General features: G+C 41.3%; 1 protein-coding gene across 1 annotated transcript in view; it reads right to left on the bottom strand.

Annotated features, from left to right (window-relative positions):
* SORCS3 (sortilin related VPS10 domain containing receptor 3) overlaps nt 1-23,023 on the bottom strand; it is a 266,923-nt gene that overhangs the window by 112,858 nt on the left and 131,042 nt on the right. The window contains exon 4 of the mRNA XM_066554147.1: nt 11,005-11,163. Coding sequence (XP_066410244.1) covers nt 11,005-11,163 — 159 coding nt within the window. The remainder of the gene's footprint in view (nt 1-11,004; nt 11,164-23,023) is intronic.

The following is a 23,023-nucleotide window of genomic DNA, read 5'->3' as shown; positions in this document are numbered from 1 at the left end:
GTTGAACAGAAACAAGTAGTTGCCTTAGCACAAGAAAGAGCTTGCACACTGGCTCTCTGCCCAGGGACTCTGCATCTCTCACCAGGCACATTTTAGGGGGGGAAAAACCCTGTGCACTGGGAGGCATAAACTACATCTATCTTGCTTTATGTGAGAAAAGAATACTGTACATGTTTTCAGGTCAGATCCTCCAGTGATGTTAATCAGCATTTCCCTGCTAAAATCAATGGACACACACTGAACATCAGCTGCTACATGTGTGACTGCACACATCTTTTGTAAAGCACCTCAGGTATGCTATCAGATCAGAACATGGTCCATTTCCCCACTGAAAACAAGCACTGGAGACAGGGATGGTTTGTTGTGACTCAAAAAGGAGAGGTAAGAGCAACAGAGAGAAGCCTGCTTGCAAAGGGCAATCCAAGAAAAAAACCACAAGCTTCTAGCATTACATAAACCTGTTTCACACAATAGACACAAAGTGATTAGCAATTAAATGTATGAACTTTTTAATAGACTGCTGTGCTACAGCATAAAAGAAGGACCCTCTCTGCCTTGTGGCCAATTTACTACTACAGCACCTGCTGTAAATTCTCACACAGGGTACCCCACCCCAACCACACTGGAAGTTCTGCCAGGACATATCAGCTCCTGCCTGCAGCCTTCTGGAGCTTCTCTGTCTTTGTCTCAGATATGCATCTCTCAACTGTATAAAAAGACTTTGATTTCAGGAAGCTGAAACTCCCCCTCCTTAGGGGCAGAACAGAGAGCAAGGGCCAGCCTGCTATTTCCAGGCCTGCCATTCCTACTCCTGAGTGCAAGCTCCCAGTCCAGCACACAGAAATGTACTCTTCTGGAAGCACCCTCACAGACTGCCCCTCTCCTTGGGTGCTGGTGATGTGACAGACATGTGCAGGGGCTTGTTTGGGGGGATGAGGGGGACAGGACTGTACCTTCACCCCTCAGCATCACCCATCCAGCTGGCTGCCTCAAGGAAAAGAAAAACAAAAGGTTACAAACTCCTTCTTTGCTTGCACTTCATGTTTGCTCTCTTCTCCAGGGTGAGGGTCATTAGAATCTGTAGGCACGATAACAGGAACTAGGAAACTAAATGCTTTTTGCTATTTTGATCATATTGGAATCGTATCCCCTGTAATCCATTTTATACACATCCAGACAGGAGGGTTGGTTTCAAGTCCTCTAATCTCAGGTAATACAGCAAATAGTTACATCTCAGCAAAGAAATTACTTCCTTGACACTCAGCAGAGGCCTCGTCAATACAAATGAGTCCAAGGTACAATTTACCTCATCCTAAAAGAGTCACCTCCATTTGCTTCCAGAAATCAATCAACACCATTCAGTAGATCACCATCAACTACTACAGGAAGCCACGACACCCAATGTAGGCGTGCATTGCAACACTTTAGATCTCTACAGTCAGGCAAAATAAATCATGCCCCTGGTGTTCTTATCCTTCAGCCTTCTTCACTCCTTCATTTTTATTCCCCTCTGCTATATTTATAACCACTCTTCACCCCACTTAGGCTCCAGATAAAATCAATATAGAGCCATGATTTAGCATGGCCAGGAATGAGCCACAGGATCCTTGCCCTGTTACACAATAAACTAGGTTGCTCCAGCAGAAGAGCACATTTAAGCATCAAATGTGTCTCACTCCATTTATCTCTATATTTCCCTTTTCAAAGTAAAACCTGCTCATGAAGTGTCTATTACATAAATAACAAGCAATAGGAAAGACTGTTCTGGCTAAATCAAGTTTCACAAGCCGTTACTTTCTCTTTGCCACCACAAATCATCACAAGCCCAAAGTTCAGTATTTTGCCAGGACAAAATTCATTGGGCATTTCTGAAGTAGAGCCAAAGTTGCATAATTTAATTTCCCATCTCCTATTAAAACTGCCAGGCCTACCATAATCAGAATGATAAATGTAGAGTCATACGTCTTCTTTCTGACGGTAATGCCCATCAATACTTCAAATGCAAACAATTGTGACATCTGACTTTATAAAAATTACCTGGTGCACCAACAGCACTTAATTAAATTTTAAAAATGCTTTTGTTACATTTAATGAATGATATATTATACTGCAATGAAACATGTAGCAATACAAATACTTCACAATGCCAACAATTAAGGCTCACTTCACTTACGGCAATTGACAACACAAGTGCTCCTCACTTCATTCAGCTTGTGCATTCCAAATGAACTGGTTAGCAAAAAGGGTGCTTCTTTGCTAATGAGTTTTGTAATCAAGGCATCTATTTTAATTTCAAATTGGCTAGATTGGGGGAAATTGCTGAACTAAATGGCTGGTTCTAATTAGGATTATAAAAATATTCATCATGCTGCAGAATTAGCGCAAGGTCTTGATTTACTGACATTTGCATATAGCTTTAGTTTAGGAGTGGAAAAAAACCTCCTGATAAATTGTCTTCCTTTTAATGAATTGAACAAACACTATATCTGTTTTAGTCGTCCTTTCATTTAAAGGCACTGATACATATTCATGATTTGTAAATGAAGTTAAGTGATTTCAATTCTTCAGTTCATTATCATATTGAAGAAGAGACTTCTGTAAATTGCTTTTAAGTATTCCCAATCTCAAGGGTTTGGTTCTTTATGTTTGGTTTGTGTTTTTCTAACTTTACTAACATTTCCCTTTATCTGTTTGATGGAACCCTGCCTGCCTGGGAGAGCTGCTGGCAGGTGGCTTGTCCAGCAACACAGACACATGATATGTTTGTAGAACCTGATGTTCTCAGAAGAGTATTCAAAAGGCAAAAAGATGAAAGACTTATTTGTGGCTAAGTCATGGGAACAGGACTCTATCTGCGTTCAGTTTCCGACTTTGTTATAGTTCTCAGTGGTGGTTAGGCAGTGAAACACTTTAATGACCTGTGCCTGAATACACTAGAGATGCTCAGGGGACACCACTTTTTCTGTGAGCCTCACATTTAATTGCAAGCACTCTCAGGCAGGGATTGCTTCTTAATATGAGGTTACAATACAATGGACCAGTCAGTATGGTAGAGATTTCTATGAGCAGTTACTATAATATGGCTTGTATCAAACATGAAACACTGTGTGCTCCTTTACAGGTGGGCAATATACTCACATTATTTCCTTCCTCAGTATGGTAGGCCTGTGGGACTAACTGTTATTATGGCAGCTTCCTCAGTCTCTTTCCCTTTGGGGTGAAGAAAAGAATGCAGTAGGTGTGCCTCCAGCTTCACTCCGTGGGGTGCTCAAATGTCAAGTGACTGGTGCAAGATAAATCTGAAAGCTGAGCATTGTATCCACAGGACTGGAATCACAGGCAGTGTGCTCTTCAGATATCAGTGAACTATGATGAGAAACTAGCCCTGGTGTGTTCTCTCACATCATGGAATGAAACGGTGATTCTACCATGAGGATCCATGCAGGAACAGAAAGAACTTACTTTCCTTGTTAAAAGTAATGTTCACATCTTGCTAAGAAAAGCTGTGTTTTATCCAAGAGGTACAGTCTTGAGCTGTTGTTGATAAAAGGAGTAGTTACTCACACTTCTAACAACTTCTGACAACAACAATTACATTTAAATTCCAGGAGCAGAAGTGCTGCTGAGGAGCAGGTAACAGGTCTGGGTTCCTGCTGATTTATATCAAAATGAGATGTGAGGCAGACACCAGCCTGCCTCTCCTCATCAGCCCCATACCTCAGTTCCTAAGGAAAGAAAACCTACAGGCCTGGGCCAGAGTCACATCTCACTTATGACATGCAGCAACTCTCACTGCTTGATTTCAGCACATCTGCAGTAGCAGCTGCTATCCTGGAACCACATTTCTAGCATTAGGAGTTCCAACTCAAAGTTCAGTAGCCTCACCCAAACACAACTCTGAAGTCCCCGTGTGCCTAAGTTTCCTTAAAGGGCATAAAATCTGAGACCAAGGAGCCTTTACTGGAGGCATTCAAGACAGGACTGGACTGGGTGTTAGACAATCACATCTAGGCTCCCTTTCCCAGGAAAGGCTGGACCAGATGATCTTTGGAGATCCCTTTCAAACTGGATTGTTCCATGTGTCCATGAAAACAGCTCATCACAAAGAATCCCAAAGATGAATGACTGCTTGGAACAAGGTGCCCATATTCCTAGAATCAACTCCCGCTGGATTTCTCTGGCAGCACTCTGCCCAACTGCACATTGTCAAAAAAAGCCCCAGCCAAACAACCCCACCCTTAGCTGCTTTACTGCCCCATGTCATACTGGGAGACTGGGCTTAAATTCCAGGGGAGCATTTTACCTGGAGCAGAGACACTGCCTTCATGGCTCTGGTTCTGTGTCTAGCACATTAGAAAAAATTAGAAAAAAAAAATTAAAAAAACCCTAACAAACTTTCCCACATAGTCCCAGTCTTATCTGTGATTTTTTTGATAAATTCTGTAGTGTCTAGTCAAGATAGTCAAGGCTGTGACATGCACTGCATCCAATTTTCAGATGATAACTTGCCACATCTCCCACACCAAAGGAATATCCCCAGTCAGACCTGATACTGTCTGCCAGGTGCAACTTGGTGATACAGCAGAATGTTATCTTGCACCTCTTATTTATCACCTCATTCGAAGAGATAATGAGACACCCACTTTCTTTTGTTCACTTTCTGCTGAAGATTAAGCTCCATGGAGGGAGAAGCCACTGACTGCCAAACTTCTTGTTTATCCCATGTTCTCAAATTTGTAATGGGTAGCTGGGGAATTTAAATTGGTGTATTAGTGAATTATTCTGCCTCTTACCTATTCCCAGCAGGCTTCAAATCACAGTTTAGTCTGTAAGGAAAAAGTTCTACCATGTTGTATACCTGGGGTTTCTTCTCTTAATAATGGTAATTTAAAATATTTTAAATATGTCTCCTTATTAACTAATATTTTCTCTTTTAAACAAATTATCTTTTTTAATTATCTTTTAAACAAATATTTATGCATGTTTCTCTGAAAGTTTCAATGTCATTCTGAGAGAAACTTCATGGAGCTGGAAAGTCCCTTCCATTTCTACCTCCAGACTCATCCATTCCCCACAGAGGAATCAGTGTGGGAAATTTTGCCTATCAAAAATTAGTTGGTTTCTTGGATAAATGAGACAAATAATGAGACACTCAGCATATTAGCATCAGGAATGTAAGATAAACTCAAGATATTCCTCCCCAGTCACCGTGAATGGCAGCAATGAAATCTGTACCTTAAGCTTGTGCTGGGAGACTTTAAGCTTTCACAGCATTCCACAGAGCAGCTCCCCACACTTTCCAACAGGCAATATTGCACCTTTTTCATATATTCCCCTTCCCACCACATTTTTATCCAAGGATTGTTTAAAATTGCTTCCTATGTATTTTCTGCAAATACCCACAAAAACTGGAGGCTGCAAGCCCATTTTCCATTTTGTACTGGGTGATATATCCATGTGTCAACATGGACACTCCCTGTGAGACCCAGTCTGACCTGCAGCAAATTGTCTGTAACATTTACACAGTGTCCACCTTCTGCCAAAGGCCACTTAAGGGGGCCATTAACAGAACCAACACGTGCACACATCAGATTGTGCTATTTTATCAATAAAGTAGACACATACACACAAAGCTACTGGGAAGAGATCCAAGATTTTCAACTCACAAGTTGCATTTAATCTTCCAGGACCTGATAGTTATACAATATCACATGGCTGCTCAGGGGGGAATAGCAAACCAACGCAGGTTTTCTTAAAGCCCTGTAAAAATTCCTCTAGCCTGTGCTTTATACTCTGTGAGAAGACATCAGGGTCTGTGAACTTGCTGCATGTTCATGCCCACACACAGAGATTTCTTGGCTCAGCCCTGCTGCATTTATGTGATGATACAGGAGAGTTAGCAAAGCAGAGGAGGGTCCTAATTGGCTATAAAAATTAAGAACAGGAACGATATGCTGTGTTGACTCATACTGAGGAAGTATCCTCAATAACTCCTTGGATACTACTAAGAAAAAACAAATGGTAGTAACTGTGATTTGTCCTTTAAATCAACAAAGTAACCAGCAGCCACAGAGCAATGCATCTTTCAGAAAGCCTGCTGAACTCCATCTCACTCGGTCGTCTTCTGGGAATTGCCCTAACCAGGAAAAAGCAGAACAATACCTATATGGGAGTGGTAATAAAAGAATTGGTGCCTGAACCGTTTTTATATTTGATTATTTCACTTGATGGAAGTGGTAATACCACAAAGTCTTTGGCTTTCTCAATATGAAGCCATATTTCAAGGAACAGTTCTGTGGAGAAGAGATGGGCTCCTCCTCTTAAAGAAGGTTGTAGAATATGGAATAGGCTTCCTAAAACACCAGCTTGGAAAGGACAATAATTCTGTTAAGAGGGCATTCAAAATGTGTTGGGTTTTTTTAGTTGGTTGGTCATTTCTTTAATCAACCAGATAAATACCCTAACATTATTGTCAGCTGTGGAGAAATTAGCTAAAAACAAGGAGGGATGTTTAGGTTAAAACAGTCATTAAAAAAAGGCTTGAATCACAGCCATGGAACTGAAGGTCAGAAGACCTTAGAGGAAAACTATTTAATGGGAAGATCCAAAACACTGACTATTTGTATTTCATTCCGAAACTTTAAAATTTGTTTTCTATTTTTATAAACAAAACGATTCAAAAATCTTTTGATCTAGGCAGTTACCAAATTCATTATTTGTAGGGATATGAACTGTCCCTATTTAATTTCATTTTACTGTGTGGATCAACATACTAAGCAAAATGGATTTTCAGGTTCATCATTCTCATTAATTTCCAAGTTGACTACAGCTTGCTTAAAACACTACATTATTATTATTTTTAATTGAAAGAAAACTAATAAGAAAAATATTAATCTGAAATACTTATTTTAATCTAAGATATGAAATTAATTTTTCCAACTTGTTTACACATTTATAGTTACAAGAAGATGGATTAGATCTTCCCTTAATAGTTTCTGCTGCTGGGAGTCAAATTATATGTACTTGATTTGTTTTCAGAATAACACTTGCACTTTTAAATCTGTCCCTAAAGAAGTTATTAAAATAAAATGTAAGGGTCAAACACTTCTAAAATTGGTGGGAAAATATGGTGTCCCACTGTAGCAGTGTCTGCACTACAGAGCAAACAGCAAGTCACCTTCCTTGTCACAGTACCAGTGGACGAATATTACCCGCAGGTTGCAGGCTAATGATAAACTTTCTATTTTATTGCCCTCTCATGCATCAAGTCAGAAGTACTTCAGAGCAGTTTTATCCCCGAAAAATGGACATATGAACTGAGAAAGCAAGAACTATTTGATACAGCTCCACCTGTTTTGTACCAGGCAACTTCATGCTGGTTTGCAGGAAAATGAGCACAAAAACAAAGGACAGAGGAGCACGAGCAGAACTAGGCTGCAGTTGGACAATTATCCCCTGTCAGCATGGCATCCCTTTGGATAGCCTCCTCACAGCTGTGAGCACCACTGCAGCCTCTCTAGACACTTGTTTTAGAAGCTCTTGATCTCTCTTTTCTGGTGAGCAGCAGAGAGATGAAATGGGCATTGCCATTGGCACAATCCCATAACCACACCCAGGAGAGAAGGCACAGTAGGGTGGGAAGCTGTGAAATCCAGATCTGGCTTCTCGAGGAAAAGGAGAACAACCCACAACAACCTTAGGAAGATGCAAAAGACATGATGAATATTCTTAAGTATATGGGACTTAAATCCTAAAGGACTCTTTATTCTTGCATTGGCCTAACCTGGGAGAAGGACAGGGCAGACCTCTGGTTCCCACTCGACTGAGGCAGTGCCCCTGTTTCCAGACATGCAGGAATGCATTACAGTGGCCTCTCAGGAGACTTCAGCTGGGGATTTCCCATGGCACTGCTGTCACACTCCAGGAGCACTGCCCATCACCTCAGCATCAGCCATGACTGCAGTGAAGCTGGTGATCCTGACTCAAAGTGACAGCTCTTTCACAGCTCTTACTAACCCAAGACATGGCTCAGCGCAATCTATACCTCAGTTGTGTTAAGAAAACATTTCAGCAGGGAAAAGCAGTGCTCCATGGCTCCATTATAGGACCTACATTGAACCAGCACTTCAGGCCATCCTTCTGACCAGTAAAGGAAACCATGAGTGGCCTTGAATGCAAAGGCAAACATAAAGGAAAAGCCTGGACTTGGCATTGCTCCATTTCCACTTGACCAACAAGCTACAGACCAACTCATCTTTGCTCTTACAATTCGAACAATTTTATTTGGTTTCTGGGATGAAATGCAAGGAGCTTTAGGGTGTTTCTAGCTCAGTTCATTTTTCTTGTCGTTTTCCTGGGCAGAAGACAGCAGCTGAGGTGTGCACACAGATGTATTTGTTTGAAGGAGCAGAAGCAAAAATGCTCCTGGCCTCCTGTTGCTGCACTGGATCAGGGGAGCATTAGTACCACCTCACAGTCAATCATGTGCTTCCCTTGTATTTTGATTTCTTCTTCCAATGACTAACATCACAAAAAGATTACAAAGCTCTGCAAGTAGAAATACAGTGCTTCATCTCAACAGCAGATGCTCTGCACTCACTGCAGATGGATCTCTTTGCAAAGGCATGCTCAGGATGTCTCACCTGGCTTCTCACATACATGACTACCTCATCAGATGCCTGTGTCTTCCAAGCCTGTCTATATAAACACCAGGATCATGCAAAATTATTCCCTCCAGTTTAAAAGTGGCATCAAGACATTTTGTGACATCAAATAAATAGATTGGTCTTCCCAGCCTACTTCAAAATCCCTGTTACACTGATCCTCTGAGTTCAGAAAAATATTTGACATTTGACTAACTCCTTCATACAGTAAAGACTTGATTCTTTGAAAGGAGTGTGTTTACAATAGCTTTGTTCTTGCAAATGTTACTCAAGAATCATTAGTAGCACAGCAGCAAAACACCTGGTGCCTGCCACAGCATTCTTTCAGCAAGTGGGAAGCTGAGCAATAGGAAATTATTTGATTATATTCTCAGTAACTAGTTTGGTAAAAACTTGCACTAGCCTTCCAGAGGAAATTCTCAAATAGAGAGGCACAGCATTTTAGCTATATTATTCCTATAGCTGGGATGTGAGACTGACTAGTTTAGAAATCTTCAAGAATAACTGCAGAAATTAAAAATCCCACCCAGAACACACCCCCATATCTGACAGGTTGACACATGTGTTTGGTTTGTGTGGAAAGGTTTTCATAGCAGGGAGGGGGCTACAGGGGTTGCTTCCATGAAAAGCTGCAAGAGGCTGTCCAAGAAAGCAAACAGCAGCCAGCTCTGTGATGGACCCACTGCTGGCCCAGGTCACACCCATCAGTGACAGTGGTAGCACCTCTGAGATAACTGATTCATGAAGTGAGGGAAGAAACAAATTGACAGCTTCAGCCAGAGAGGAGTGGGAATATGTGAGAGAAACAGCTCTGCAGACACCAAGGTCAGTGAAAAGGAGGGGAGGAGTGTCCCAGGAGCTGGAGCAGAGATCCCCCTGCAGCCCACAGTGAAGGCCATGGTGAGGCAGGCTGACCCCTTGACCCATGGCAGGACAGGTGAAGGTGAGCCCACAGGAGACCCATATTGGAAGAGTCTGTTCCTGAAGTCTTCATCCTATGAAAAAATCCACACTGGGGCAATTCATGAAGAACTGTGGAAATGACGTTGGAAAAGTGTGTGGAGAGCTGTCTCCTGTGGGAGGGGCACCATGCTGGAGCAGGGAAAGGGTGTGAGGAGTCTTCCCTTGAGGAGGAAGAAGAGGCAGAGACAACATGTGATGAACTGACCACAGCCCCCATGTCCTGTCCCACTCTGCTGCTGGGATGCAGAAAAAAGAGAAAATTGTGAGCAAAGTTGAGCCCAGAAAGAAAGGAGGGGTGGGAGAAAGGTATTTTAAGATTTAGTTCTTATTTCTCACTACTCTATTCTTATTTGATAGAGTAGGGTATAAAGGGATAAAGTACAGTAGAGTATCGATAGGTAATAAATTCAATTAATTTCCCCAGCTGAGTGTGATTTTCCCATGATGGTAATTGCTGAGTGATCTCCCCCTGCCTTTATTTCAACCCACAGACCTTTCATTATATTTTCTGCCCCGTCCAGCTGAGGAGGGGAGTGACCGAGTGGCCTTGATGGACACCTGGCATCTAGCCAGGGTCAGCCCACCACAATGAGGAAAACTTAATGGTTATTCAGCATGTTTTTGCTTCCCAGAGTCTTGGGATGACAGAAACATAAGAGGGGAAAGATAAAAACTTGGCAAGTTTAAAACTTTGTTGAATTTGTAACTTGACCATCCTGTCTGTGTCTCAGTTTTGGGCAGTAGTGGGGACTGCTGCTCCAGACCTGAAGCACACATCTCCTCACCACAGCACTTCGCTACCACACTGCACCTGATCTGCTCAGCACCTTTCAAACAGATGAGTGCTATGTAAGAGCAAACCTGCTGAGGACAAAGTAACAGACTGCAGATGTCTCACTCACAGAGGGCACTGCAAGGAGGCTGAAGAGTGGCACAGAGGAGTTTGTCATCTGTTGCTGCTCCCTGACCTCCAGTTTGCAAGCAGAATGAGCACCCCTCAAGGCTCAACAGCCAGCTGTTACAGACCAGCTCAGCCTGAGTGCTCCATCCTCAGAGACAGCGCAGAAACCAGTGCCTACGAATCAATAGATTTTTAGAACAGCTCCATGTGTCATGTCAAATCTTTAATTCTTTTCATCTTTCATAGTATCTCCACTACTGAAGTCTCCACACCCATCATGATCACTCTAATACTCAGCTGCTTTTAGCAAACTGGCTTTGGAGTCACTGCATGGCTTTTGAGCACATTTAAACCTGCAAAGTGAGAACAGCAAAGCACACTATAAATTCTTCATCATCTCTGAGAGGGAGCAGTTCTAGACAATATCCCCTTCAACTCCTGGCTCAAAATCATTGAAACATTAAATCAATTGCTTACCTTTTGATCCAGACTGTAGGCCAAGATCCACTCCTCCTGCTTGGGGTGGAAGAGCAAGCTCTGGATATAGAAGTTCAAACGGTACTTCTGATAGGTAGCTCCTTCATCAGAGCTGATGAGGATGCTGCTCTCAATCTCTGGATCACTAAGAAGCATTATCTAAATAGAAAAATGGAGGGAAAGTGTTAATGGAAAAGTGAAAGTGAACATCATTTAAGAGTGAGGTCACACAGCACTGACTCCTATCAGATGTATTCAGAACATCACTCAAGAGTGTAACATCCCATAGAATTAGGATGGGTTTTTATTATTTCAGTTTCATTTCCTTTGGCAACTCATTTGCCAATTTCAGCGATTCATTTTTTTTTCATTTTATCCAGATAAATTCAGAAAGACCAGTAAGAAAGAAAAATTTTATGTATCAACGTTGATTTTGCTTGGATATAGGAACTTCAGGCAGCCACACCAGGCTTTCCTGGACCATATCTGTCTACCACTTCTCTCACCCCATGTGGAATTCTCTCTCCAAAAGTAAGCAACAGAGCATTCCTGAGATTTAAGGCTCATTACCTGGCAGCTTGAGTGCCATAAATGAGAGCATCACCTCCCTGGAAACACAGAATGCCTTCCTGGATCAGCTGCTGGCAGCTGGGTATAGTTCACATGCACATGGGCAAACACTGACACCATTTCATATATCACACTCCCAATTTGTACAGTAAGAGACATTCATTCAGCCAGTGAAAACATAATTTTCCCCAAGCACGGAAAGTGCATGACCTCAATTTTTACAGGGAGGAAAACACTTCTGAGCCTCTAATTTTAATTAGAAAATTATTACCGATATTTTAAAACGGGTTGATTCCACACGATCAGATGGCAAGCTCTACATAAACGTTAGCAGGAAAAATGTTGTGGAAACATTAATACCATCTTATTAACATCTGGAGAAAACGACTTCACATTAAAGCAAATACCAGTACCATAAAATAAAGGCAAACAGTGGGAAATAAATTAGAGCTGTTCTAAACACAGCAGGTTGTTGATACAGCAGCTGAATCAAATATAGAAACTGTCTTTCAGCAGGAAAACAGATCTAGGAATGGCCTTTTCTAGCTCACTGCAGAATGATCAGCTAGCTGAGATCCACTGCAACTTTGGGTTTTGTCCACATTGACTTCTCTTATTCAGCTTCACAGAGCTCCAACTTCAAGACTACAATATGGAAATACATTAATTTTGACAGCAAAAATCAGTTTCAAGGAATGGTAAAACCCTTGGTATGTTAGGCCTTCATCAAGCAAAAATTTCAGTGCTTGTTTAATCTTAAATACCTCATTAACTCCATGAAGTCACCAAGGGAAAGGGAATATAACGTAAATGGCTTCTGATCCTTTCCATTAAGGAATGAAAAGCTGAACTAGAAGTGAACATTTTTCCAGAGTGAAGCCAACTGTATGAATCCAGCTTGATGTCAAAGCACCTTCAACATCACTCACATCCACCACTTACCAGCCCCAAAATCAATCCCTAGCCATTCCCACAGGAAGCCACAGTATAAATCCTGAAGAAGTGCACTTGCATTGTGTTCTGGTGCCCGGTCTGGGGAACGAGAAGCATTCTCCACGTGCAAATGATTTCCTGGGAATTAGCCTGAGAAGAGACCTCCAAGATCTCCACTCTAAAGGATGCTTTGGTACATTTATTCTTTCTAATCTGATCAAAATACCAATTTCATTATGCTCCAAACAATTTCACAACTATTTGAAGATATTCTTTTCTGTCACTTTTGAATTAGATTGCAAAGACGTTTTGTACCCCTGTTCACCTAAAGCATGTTGCCTATGCCAGAGAACTATAACAGAGTTTAGTAAAAATCACTTGCTTATATGGAATGGAAAAAGGATGTAAGCCTGGCCATTTAAGATGACAATCCAGAAAGATCTTATATTTAAAATGAAGGATACTTCAGGAACAAAAATATTTTCCACCTGATGTACTAGAGGACTACATAATTAGTAATGCTATATATTAAAAGGTTACTGCTGGAGTTCTGTCCTCAATGAAGGAGCAGAAGACAGCTAACAGTGGCATGGACCTGCAGTGGCACACACAAAAAACATTCTTTCTGCCTTGTCACACATGATCTGCAGCACTTCAGTGGATAGTGCAAGAAATGGTCATATGAGACAACAAAGGCAGTATTTCCACCAGATGGTTGACAAATCTGGCCAATTTGTTCTTCTGGATGTGTAACAGTGTTAGAAGATCAGATAATAAAACCACCAAGCTAGGAAAGGTGGAAGAACCTAACAACAGTCACATCTAGAGACGACATCACATAAATCATGCCCTGGGCCTTCACCCAGTTTCCACATCCACTCGATTTTTCAAATGGAGAAAAAAACACTCAACATCTCTGCTGTCATCCATCCTCCCAGGAAAGGCTGGTCCTACACAGAGCAGGATGGAAAGGCAGGAGGCTCAATCAGAGTGAAAAAAAGCTCACCACCAGCCACGCAGCTCGGACTGGTACACGTTTGTTACATGGCATGCAGAGAAAGAAAAGTGACAGACTCTGTGCTTTTCTTTTTTTAACATTTCTACTTTTTCTTCTGGAAGATATGGGGGGAGGCAACTTTCAGCCTGAAACTACCACTTCTCATTATGGGATCAGGAGGAAGCATCTACCCCACTAGTGATTTAGATTAATCACTTTTCATTAAAAGACAATAAACAAACTGCAGTCAGAATGAGCATTTCTGCCAGCATCCTGTGTTGCCATTTATAATTGCCATAAGGAATAGCAAAGGAGAACCAAAGAGTTGTCAAATGTAATTTATAAGGGTTTAAGATCTAATCATTTTCTATAATATTAAATTAAATGGCAGCCTTTATTTAAATGAAAATTACATTTGGTCTTTCTACATTCTAGATTATTTATATATACATCCATGTATAAAATGTTGCTTTTTTCTCTAATTTAAGTGAAGAGGGGAAGGGCAGGCAGGACTGGTTACTGCCAAGGGTAAATCCTTGAAAACATACTTTTCCTGACCTTCAAATTCCAGTGAACAATGAATGACAAGCACCAGACCAAACCAAACAGGCTGATAATCACACTAAATTTCAGAGAGTTCCTTAGGAATGGATGCAGAGGAAGAGAGCTGTCTGGGACATTGTGCATCTCCTTTAAAGCAGGAGCTTTGGGGACAGTGAGGACACAGACAGAGCTGTTCTGAATGAACTCCAGGTGGGCAGAACACCAGACACCAGTGAGGCACCACATGGAAAGATGATGGTAGGGAGAGGCCACCTTGCAAGATTACCTACAATATATGGACTGAGATCTTCAGTACATAAGCAGTAAACATACCCAGCTCTGAACACTTCAAGGGGATTGACCCCAGGGAATAAACAGCACAAGCTGCAGGCAGAAGAACAAGGAGGGTGTGACACGTCATACCTGTGCCTGCCATAATGTGTTTGGTATACAAACCACAGCAGTAGTTCAGAGTCACTCAGATTTGTTGGAGAGTGTGTAAGACCCTTAAAGGAGCTCAAATGCAGAAGGAGGTAGAAAGGAAAGTGGCACCATATTGCAGCAGAAATCCACTAAAAATTCGTGCCATCTGATGGGGCTAATATAATAAAAACTAGGGCAGGATTTGTAACTGAGAACGTGAGTTTCTGCTAGCCAGATCAAAATTCCAGGTATGTTACTGGGTTAATGCACACACCTTCCATGGTATTGCTTTCACATGGGTTATGGACAGGTGGATGAGTTAAGATGGTGCCACGTTCCTCTTTTTCTGTGCCAGGGTAGTCAGGCACAAAGAGAGCTGTGATGTGGAATACTGAACTGTACAGTAATGGGGCAGCACACCTCTCACAGGCACAGTGCTACAACATGCCCAGACAGGCATGGAGATACACATGAGCACAGAAATCACAATGGAATGTGTTTTGCACGCAGCTGATTTAGTTAATAAACAGCCACTGGACTAAAAAAAAAACCCAAAACAATATGCCACAGAAATGGCATTTTTATTAATATTAGCTTTCATTGAAGCCTTTTATTTTTCTCAACGAACATAAATTTTCACTGTAAATTACCAAAGCGCATCTCCCTAAATCAGCACAGACCAGTTTTATAGGTGCAATAATCTGTAGCAATAGCACCACTGAGCTACATTAGCAAAGAAACACCAGAGAGTTGTCAAATGAATAAAGAAGACAGGTTCAAATAAATGTCTTTTGTTCTGAGAAATAGATAGACAGCATTAAACTGATGTGTACTGCCCCTGATTCTCCACTTTAATGCACTTTTCATATGTTGTTTTTTTCAGAGGTCCTTGTCACATTCACCTATGTAAAAGGCTATTCTAAAAAAACATAAACAAAGCAGTTAAAAAAATAAACAAAACCAACAAGACACCTACAAATCATGCAAGCCTCCACAGCTTCAAAAGAAACCCAGTTCCTAGCAAAGTATTAGAATTTACTCTGTAGCACTGGATTATCCTCTCCTACAACTGAAAAGGCAGTCTTGCCATAAACATTTCTGCAAATACAGAAAGTTGACTTTTAGTGTTTACAGGTTCATGAGGATTTCCATATTGAATGTTCTCAGCTTAAAAGTGAAAAGGGTTTTTTCTGGTTTTTTAGGCCTCCTTCCACTAGGCCCTCAACTCAGAAACACTTTATATCCATCCTGAAGCCTGGCCACTTCAACATCATCAATGAAAAAAAAAATCAGATTTTAAAAAGGAAAAATGTTTCATTTGATTTAAAACATCTGATGGGTTGTATTGTCCCATGTCTCCTTCCCAAAAAGCTTCACAGTAGCTTTGAGTTTAAAAAGCCAAAACGTCTCAACAATTTATACTGAAAGGCCAATGCAAGTGGAGGATTTTTGCTTTGATGTCCTTTCCCCCTTTCAAAACTGAGAAATCAAAATTCAATGACATTCAAAGGCTTAAAGATGCAAAAATTATTTTCTTCCTTCAAAACACCAGTCCATCACAAGTTAAATATGAACAGTTTGGAACTCTCTTACAGGAAAAGTAATTTTCTACATTGAAGCATTTTAGATTACATGTTTGACCATCTGAAATTTCTCACTGGGAAATTTCTCACTGGTTATTCATTCCTCCCTCATTCTTTCTCTCTCCAACACCATTACTGCAATTACCTGCCCTGCAAGCTAAAAGATGCCCCCAGAGGTCTGATCATAACCCAAACTCCTAGAACACAGCTTCTCAGTATATCTAAAGCCCTTCCTTGCCATTCCCATGGAGGACAAGTGCAACTCATTGCAAAGAAAATCTCATCCTTTTTTTCCCCCTCTTTCATCACTGCGTGCCGTTTCAACTAAAACGACTTCAGTTTAATTAAATCAGCCCAATTCCCTCTGAAACTAAAAAGTGCTAAGGTAGCACAAGTAACTGTCTACTTACCAGCAAAAGTAACACCCATACAAATCAGCTGAGCTAAAGCTGTCTTTGAATGATTTGCACTACTTTAGAAGGAGGGTTTCTAGAAAGCACACCTTAACTTTATACAAACTTCCATAGATGTTCAGAGATGGCTAAACACCTGCTCACTGCCCTGTAGATATGTTGATCTCGACAATCATCAGGGGGAAATGAAAGCAACCTCTGTTTTCTAGTCACCAAGCATATCAGTCAGACAGGAAAAAATGGGACATGTCACTTATAAAAATCTGCTCTAGAGAGAAATCCTGTGTATTTACATACAAGCAAAGAAATTCACTCCATCATTCAGGGATCAGCAGCTGTGACAAGGGGGACATCTGCTCTCTGGGAAGCCAAACAAGACATCCATGAAGAGGGCAACAGCTTTTATATAATTACTTTGTGTACCAAAAGGAAAATGCTCATTGCAAACTTTTGTGTTACAGAGTAGCCCAGATTTGGGACTCCTTCTTCCTTCACATGCCTCAAAAACTTCCTTAATGTTAAGGATAACCTGTGGGCATCAATCAAGCAATAAAGGGGCATTGAGCTTTCATAAGAGACAAATTGTCTGGACCTACCCCATTTCAGCTTCTTGTAACTTCACTTCTTATTGCCCGAAATTTAACATTAATGGCAGATCTAATTAATGAATATAGCACCAGATCACCAACTCTCAGAACCATAGTGCTGTAATCTTAAAGGATGAAGTGCACTGCACTGACTTTATAGGGGTTTATGAAGCATGTGTTATAAAAGTACCTCAACCATAAGGCTTTTATACCTTGGCACTCACTTCAATACAATCCCATAAAACCCAAGCAATCTTTAAGTGTTAAAGGTGACTTTCACTACTGTATTTATTATTGGATAATGAAAAATGACTCAGACACCCATGGAAACTCAGCAATGAAATAAGAGTTTCCTGAGACTTTTGCATTGGGTCTGCATTATATGTACCGTGACCAAAGAACCCAATGGCTCTCTCAAGACATTTTAGACACTTCACACTAACCTCCCTCCAGAATTTCCTTCCCATCAGGAATTCTTTGTAATTACAAAACAACTTCTAGTCTGCAGAATCACATTGCTTGCCACAGACGTTTTCAGACATAATAGCTGTTTCTGTAAGGATTCAAGCCCTCTGGAGGACCTGTTCCATGGACTGCTGCAGCTGTACCAGAAACTCAGAGCTCTCTGATCCACCAAACTGGTTTTGAGAAGACAGCAACATCATGTAATCTGCAATTACCCACACATGGGTTCCCCATCTTTGCAGCACTGAGACAAAATGGTCAGAGTACATGATGTTGTTCAGGTGACACAAAGGTTCATTGTCTCTGCAGAATGTTTTGTCTTTCGTAGAGGGTACATAAAAGAGAAACATTATCAGAATAAAATAATAAACTGTAACATGAAAAAATTTCTTTAACATAAAACAGCAGGGTTTTTGAAACGAAAATGAGCAGTGCTGGAGTGCATCAAATGAGTACCAGCACTACCTTGCCTTCTCTGAGGAGATGCACATCAGCCTACCACACTTGTTTACAGGCAATAATCCTGGTTAATCTTTTGTTGTCTTCTATTGTCTCTTATATCCAATTATACCCAGACTAAAATTACAATTAACTGTTCATATTGGTACAAAATTGCAAGAGGCTTTTGGCACTTCAGCCATACCTGCCATAAATTGCAATACCAAAACAAAACACTTCAGAGAGTTCCAAGCTCACACAATCCCCTCCCTATGGAGAGGGCACTCCATTTTAATCACCACCTCCAGCACCTGTGCAAGAGCACAGATGCACCATGCAAGAAGCCCTGAGGATCAGGAGCAAATTAAGGTTAAATTGCATATAAAGTAAGAGCTCTTCAAGGAAAACCACTCTGCCATCCTCCCTGGCAGGTGGAAATGAAAATCTATCATGGCTGTAAGACTTAGACAAAACTCAGAGCTGGGAAAAGAACACAGATACTCCAAGGCTGCCATCTGAACCTGCCCACAATGCCAAATCCCAGGCTGGATCCAATTTGCATGCACAGGAGTGAAATAAACCATGATAACAGAACCAACAAAGCAGAGCATCTTATCTTTGTTTTGCTGCTGAGCAGGTCAGAACAACATGTCTCCCTTCTTTCTCTCGCCTTTTTGGCACTGGACACCTGTACTTTTCACTTTTAATTACAAGGCACAGCAACCATTTGCTTGTTAAATTTCAGGTGCCAGTGGGGATGGAAGCCATCCAAAAAGCATGTGCTTGACCTGGCAAAGAGTGACTGACTGGCAACAGTCAGCCACATGCTTGGCTGTAAAACCTTTTCATTGTCACAGCAAGGCAGCCTTTATCCAAGGTTACTCCAGCCCATTATATTCTTGTTACAGCTGCACATTCTCCAGCTCCCCACAGATCAGGGGAGCAAAGTCCTCTGCCACGGTATTCCCACCTGCCTGAGGCCACTGCAGTGCTGTCCAGCTAATCTGCCAAAGGCTTTTCTGTGTCACAGCACGTTCATGCAGAGTTCTGCTCCACAAACTGCCAAATGGGTTACAAGCATCACCACTGGATTTGTACATCCAGTTTGACCAGCACTTCTACTAACAGGTCTGAGCCTTCCAGTAGAAGAAACCTCCACTGGTGATCTTAGGCACCAGCCAGTGCTTCCACACAAATACAAAGCTTCTGAGCTATATTATTATATTGCTCCAGAGTCTGGTATTTCTGCATAGCATAGCTCTGCATGATGCCTTTTTACTCTTCCGGACTCTAGGCAGGAAAGCCCCAGTTGTTACAATATCTGACACATTGTTTTGTGGTCATCAGCTTTTTTCTGGTGACAGGGAACAGCTCTAATCCCAAACTGTCTTCACAGAAAGAGAAAAGCAGCATTCACTGTTATAATTATATGTTATTTGAGTAAATGCATGGTTGTGCTATTCTCCATACAACTACAAAGTAATTTTCACCATTATGGTAACTTCCCATGTAAGCAAAAATAGTTACAGAAAATAATGTTATCAGTAAGGAGAGGCTGTGTGCACCACAGCTGCTGGAACTGAGAACACCATTTATATAAAAACACTCCTCTGATTATAGGTCTCACTTGGGAGAACACTTTATATGTGGGTATGAGTTTACTCACAGTAGTTGCCCCATTACAGAAAACAAAAAGATGTGCATGGATAGTTACTCATGGGGGTAAACTTTTGCAGCCTGTATTCAGCAATCTATTTCATTTGAGGACAGTAGAGTGTTTCATGACTCTATAGAAAAATAAAAATCGTGTTATGTATCTCCCTTGAGGCCATTAAATCTGAATACAATTTTAAATGCATCATTGCTTCTCCTTTGCTTACCCACTTTATTTTTCTGCTTTTTTAGTCAGATTGCAGAGTGAACATAGACAACAGTCAGCTTTATCACTGTTCACATCCAGATGCTTATAATCTATCTCAATTTACTTACTTGGCATCTATTACTCATGTGTCTCACTGTCCCCAATGTACTTCTCTTCCTAACATGCCCCCACTGGAGGAAGCTAAGATGATAGGAGAAGGTCTATCAAATTTCTGGATGCAAGGCTGAGGCCCAAGTTACAAAACATGATGGCATTGCAGTTCTCTGCATGGCAGCACTCAGCTCTGAGCTATCCACTGAGGCTGCAAGCTCTGCATGCTAACTTGGACGCCAAAGATTCAGGAGCCAGATATGGGAAGGTTCAGGACTTAGGTAGAGGATTCCCAACCAGCACTTCACTGGCTTTGACATTTTCCATTACATTTAATAATTAGCTCCCAATGAAACAGTACTTGCAGGTTTATGGCAATAGTCTTGTCTTAGCAGGGGAGTGGCTGCCCCAGTGACTGAACCCAGTGGCTGCCATGTCCTGTTCCATCAGGGTCACAGGTACTTCACAGCCTGGGGAAAATTGTGTACTTTCCTTTCTGTATCCCTTCATGCACATATGTGAGCTCTGTACATTTCTGAAGAAGCAGTGTAAGATGAAACAGAACTGGAAGAGGGGATAAGAGTTTTATCTCCAACATAACACTGACACTTTGGTTTTAGATTCAATAGGCAAACATCAGAAAATTACCAAGCTTACTCCATTTTTCCACGCGTTTCCAGGTCCTGAGCACTGCATTCCTTGTGTGCACCCCATTGCCTCTCAATCTCCAAGCACACCTGCTCCAGGAGTTTTCCTGTTTTCTTGCAGGTATTTTTAAGGATCATATTGTTCCACCATGGGAAGGTTCCAAGGGAGGAAAATTATGAGCTTGTTTTGTCAGCAACAGAGAATTAAAATATTAGAGGGCTCACTGTAAAAGGCAGAACCAATCTCCCCTCAGAGACAGAAGGACTGGTCTAAGGGTTGATTGCCTAGATTTATAAGAAAACAACAGCCTGAGTTTTCCCTAACAGCATCTGTGGACCACTTAGAAAACCCCTGTCATTACTTTTGGAGTCCAGCAACATCTGTCTGTATACAATGAAAAAAAGACATCTTAGAACTGAGAGGTGAAGGGCAATGAACTCCCACTAATGAACATAGAAGCCTCAAGCACTCCACAACATAGTGAAATAACTCTCTAAGATCTAGCCCTGCCAAGCTCCATGCTGAAGAAAACTGATTTTAACAGTCACAGAAGTGTTTCCAGGTTTCCCAGTGCTGCTTGAGATAAAATATTTTACTCAGAATTGATAACACCAGAGCTGACATTACAGTTACACTGTAAGAAGCAGATGTGTGTATGCACCACAAACTGAGACTGTGGCCACGTGCCCTGCAGACTCTGCTAATCTAGGCTATTAAAATGAGAATTCACTCAGTAATGCTGAGCTTCTCTATTCTTCACTTTAACAAAGAATGAAATAAAAAGATCTCTTGCCACTTATTATTGAGTTTGGGGTTGGCAGGGGGTGGGGGGAGGATTTTCCTCAAAGAGAAATAAATAAGTCTTGGTGAACCAACTCTTATCACTAAAGATCAAGGTCAGATCATTATATGGTCTTCAAAAGGACCCACCTTCCCCTCCTCTGAGAGCTGCTCTCCACCCATTCTATTACTTTTCCCTCCTTTTTAATAACAGGATATAGTCACTCACTGTTACTGATTGATTATCCTGCTGTCTGTGAAGCACCATGCCTCTTCTCGTTAATTCAAAACTACCTTATTTTTCATACTTCATAAATTAATATATTATTGGGGCTGCAGCAGTAAATGAGATGGCCATGTTTCAGAGTGTGGTAAGGAGAATGGAGAAAGGAAAATAGTCTCATAAAATTGCCCTATACCAGAACCTGCAGCTGTGTTCACCCTGCTGACAGGCCATGTGGTTAATACAGGCAGCCCTGTACAAGGTGCTGCCTCCTGACAGAACCTCTCCTCCCTCTAACCAAGGCAAGGCACTCTGAAAGCTCACACAGGTTCACTCTGCTCGCTTCATAAAAGTATTGCTCATGCTAGGTGACAGAATTGCAGCTTTATTTCCGTTGATATCGTAACTCTTGATCCATCCCTAACACCCCCTGTCTAAACTGGAGCAAACTATCTCTGTTCTTCTGACAGCCAGCTCTGGGAACTCTACATCTGAATGTGGATGGGACCTCTGCAGTTTTACCCCATTTCTTGTCTTTATGACCTTGTAAGATCCCTAAGTCTCCATGACTGGAGCAATACAAGGTGAAGCAGACAGAGAGTGCAACAGGAGAGAGGGACTGAATTTTAGGAAGGCAGACAAAGCAGCCCTGTCACAGACATGCACCAGGATGCTGACAAGCTTATCACTCTTATCTGGTAACTCTCCTTTTGCTCTAAAAATTGTTTACAATTTGGAATATAGAGGTACAAAGGTGCAAAATACAGATGAATAATGGTACACAAAGACAAACCTCACTCAAGCTTTGTCATTTATGAACTTCTTTTCCTTCACAAACACAGAAAGAATGGTTTTCATTGTAAATGGCAGTTTCTATTTATACCTATTTTCTAACCCTCTTCCCTTCAGCCCCTTTAAATAATGCCATATGGGAGTATTTTGTTAATTATCTCAATTGCATTTATTTTTAGAAACAGCTGATGAGCAGTGTGTGTAGTTCAGTGGGTACAAGGAAATTTTTTCTGTTGTTTTTAAATGTATTTGCTTCTTCAAAGAACTAACTGAAAAAAACACCAGGAATCCCCAGTTTTCACATTCATGAATTCCAAAGGACAGTCTTCTCTGAAGGGCAACAATCATATTGCACCTGTTTAAGAAAGGGGAAAACTTTCACTGGGGGTCTTTCATAATTTTGGGTTCCAATTCTGTGTTGTCTGTGCTGGAAAATGGTCATCTCCCAGACCACGGATGTTGCACAACCTCTGTTTTTCTCTATGATTTATGTGAAGTCAGAAATGGTAAAGTTAAAACCTGCAAGCAAACAGACTTTGTTCTTTCTTTAAGGACATGATCCTACAGGTCAGGTCAGGTTCCAGTGGGGCATCTGGCATGCCAGGCCCCACAGTCCCTGACTGCAGGATGGCAGAAAATTCTCACAAAAGCA

The sequence above is a fragment of the Molothrus aeneus genome, chromosome 8 (assembly GCF_037042795.1).
Source record: "Molothrus aeneus isolate 106 chromosome 8, BPBGC_Maene_1.0, whole genome shotgun sequence".
Classification (NCBI taxonomy): Eukaryota; Metazoa; Chordata; class Aves; order Passeriformes; family Icteridae; genus Molothrus; species Molothrus aeneus.
The sequence above is the reverse complement of the archived record's forward strand: the minus strand, read 5'-3'. Positions and strand labels throughout refer to the sequence as shown.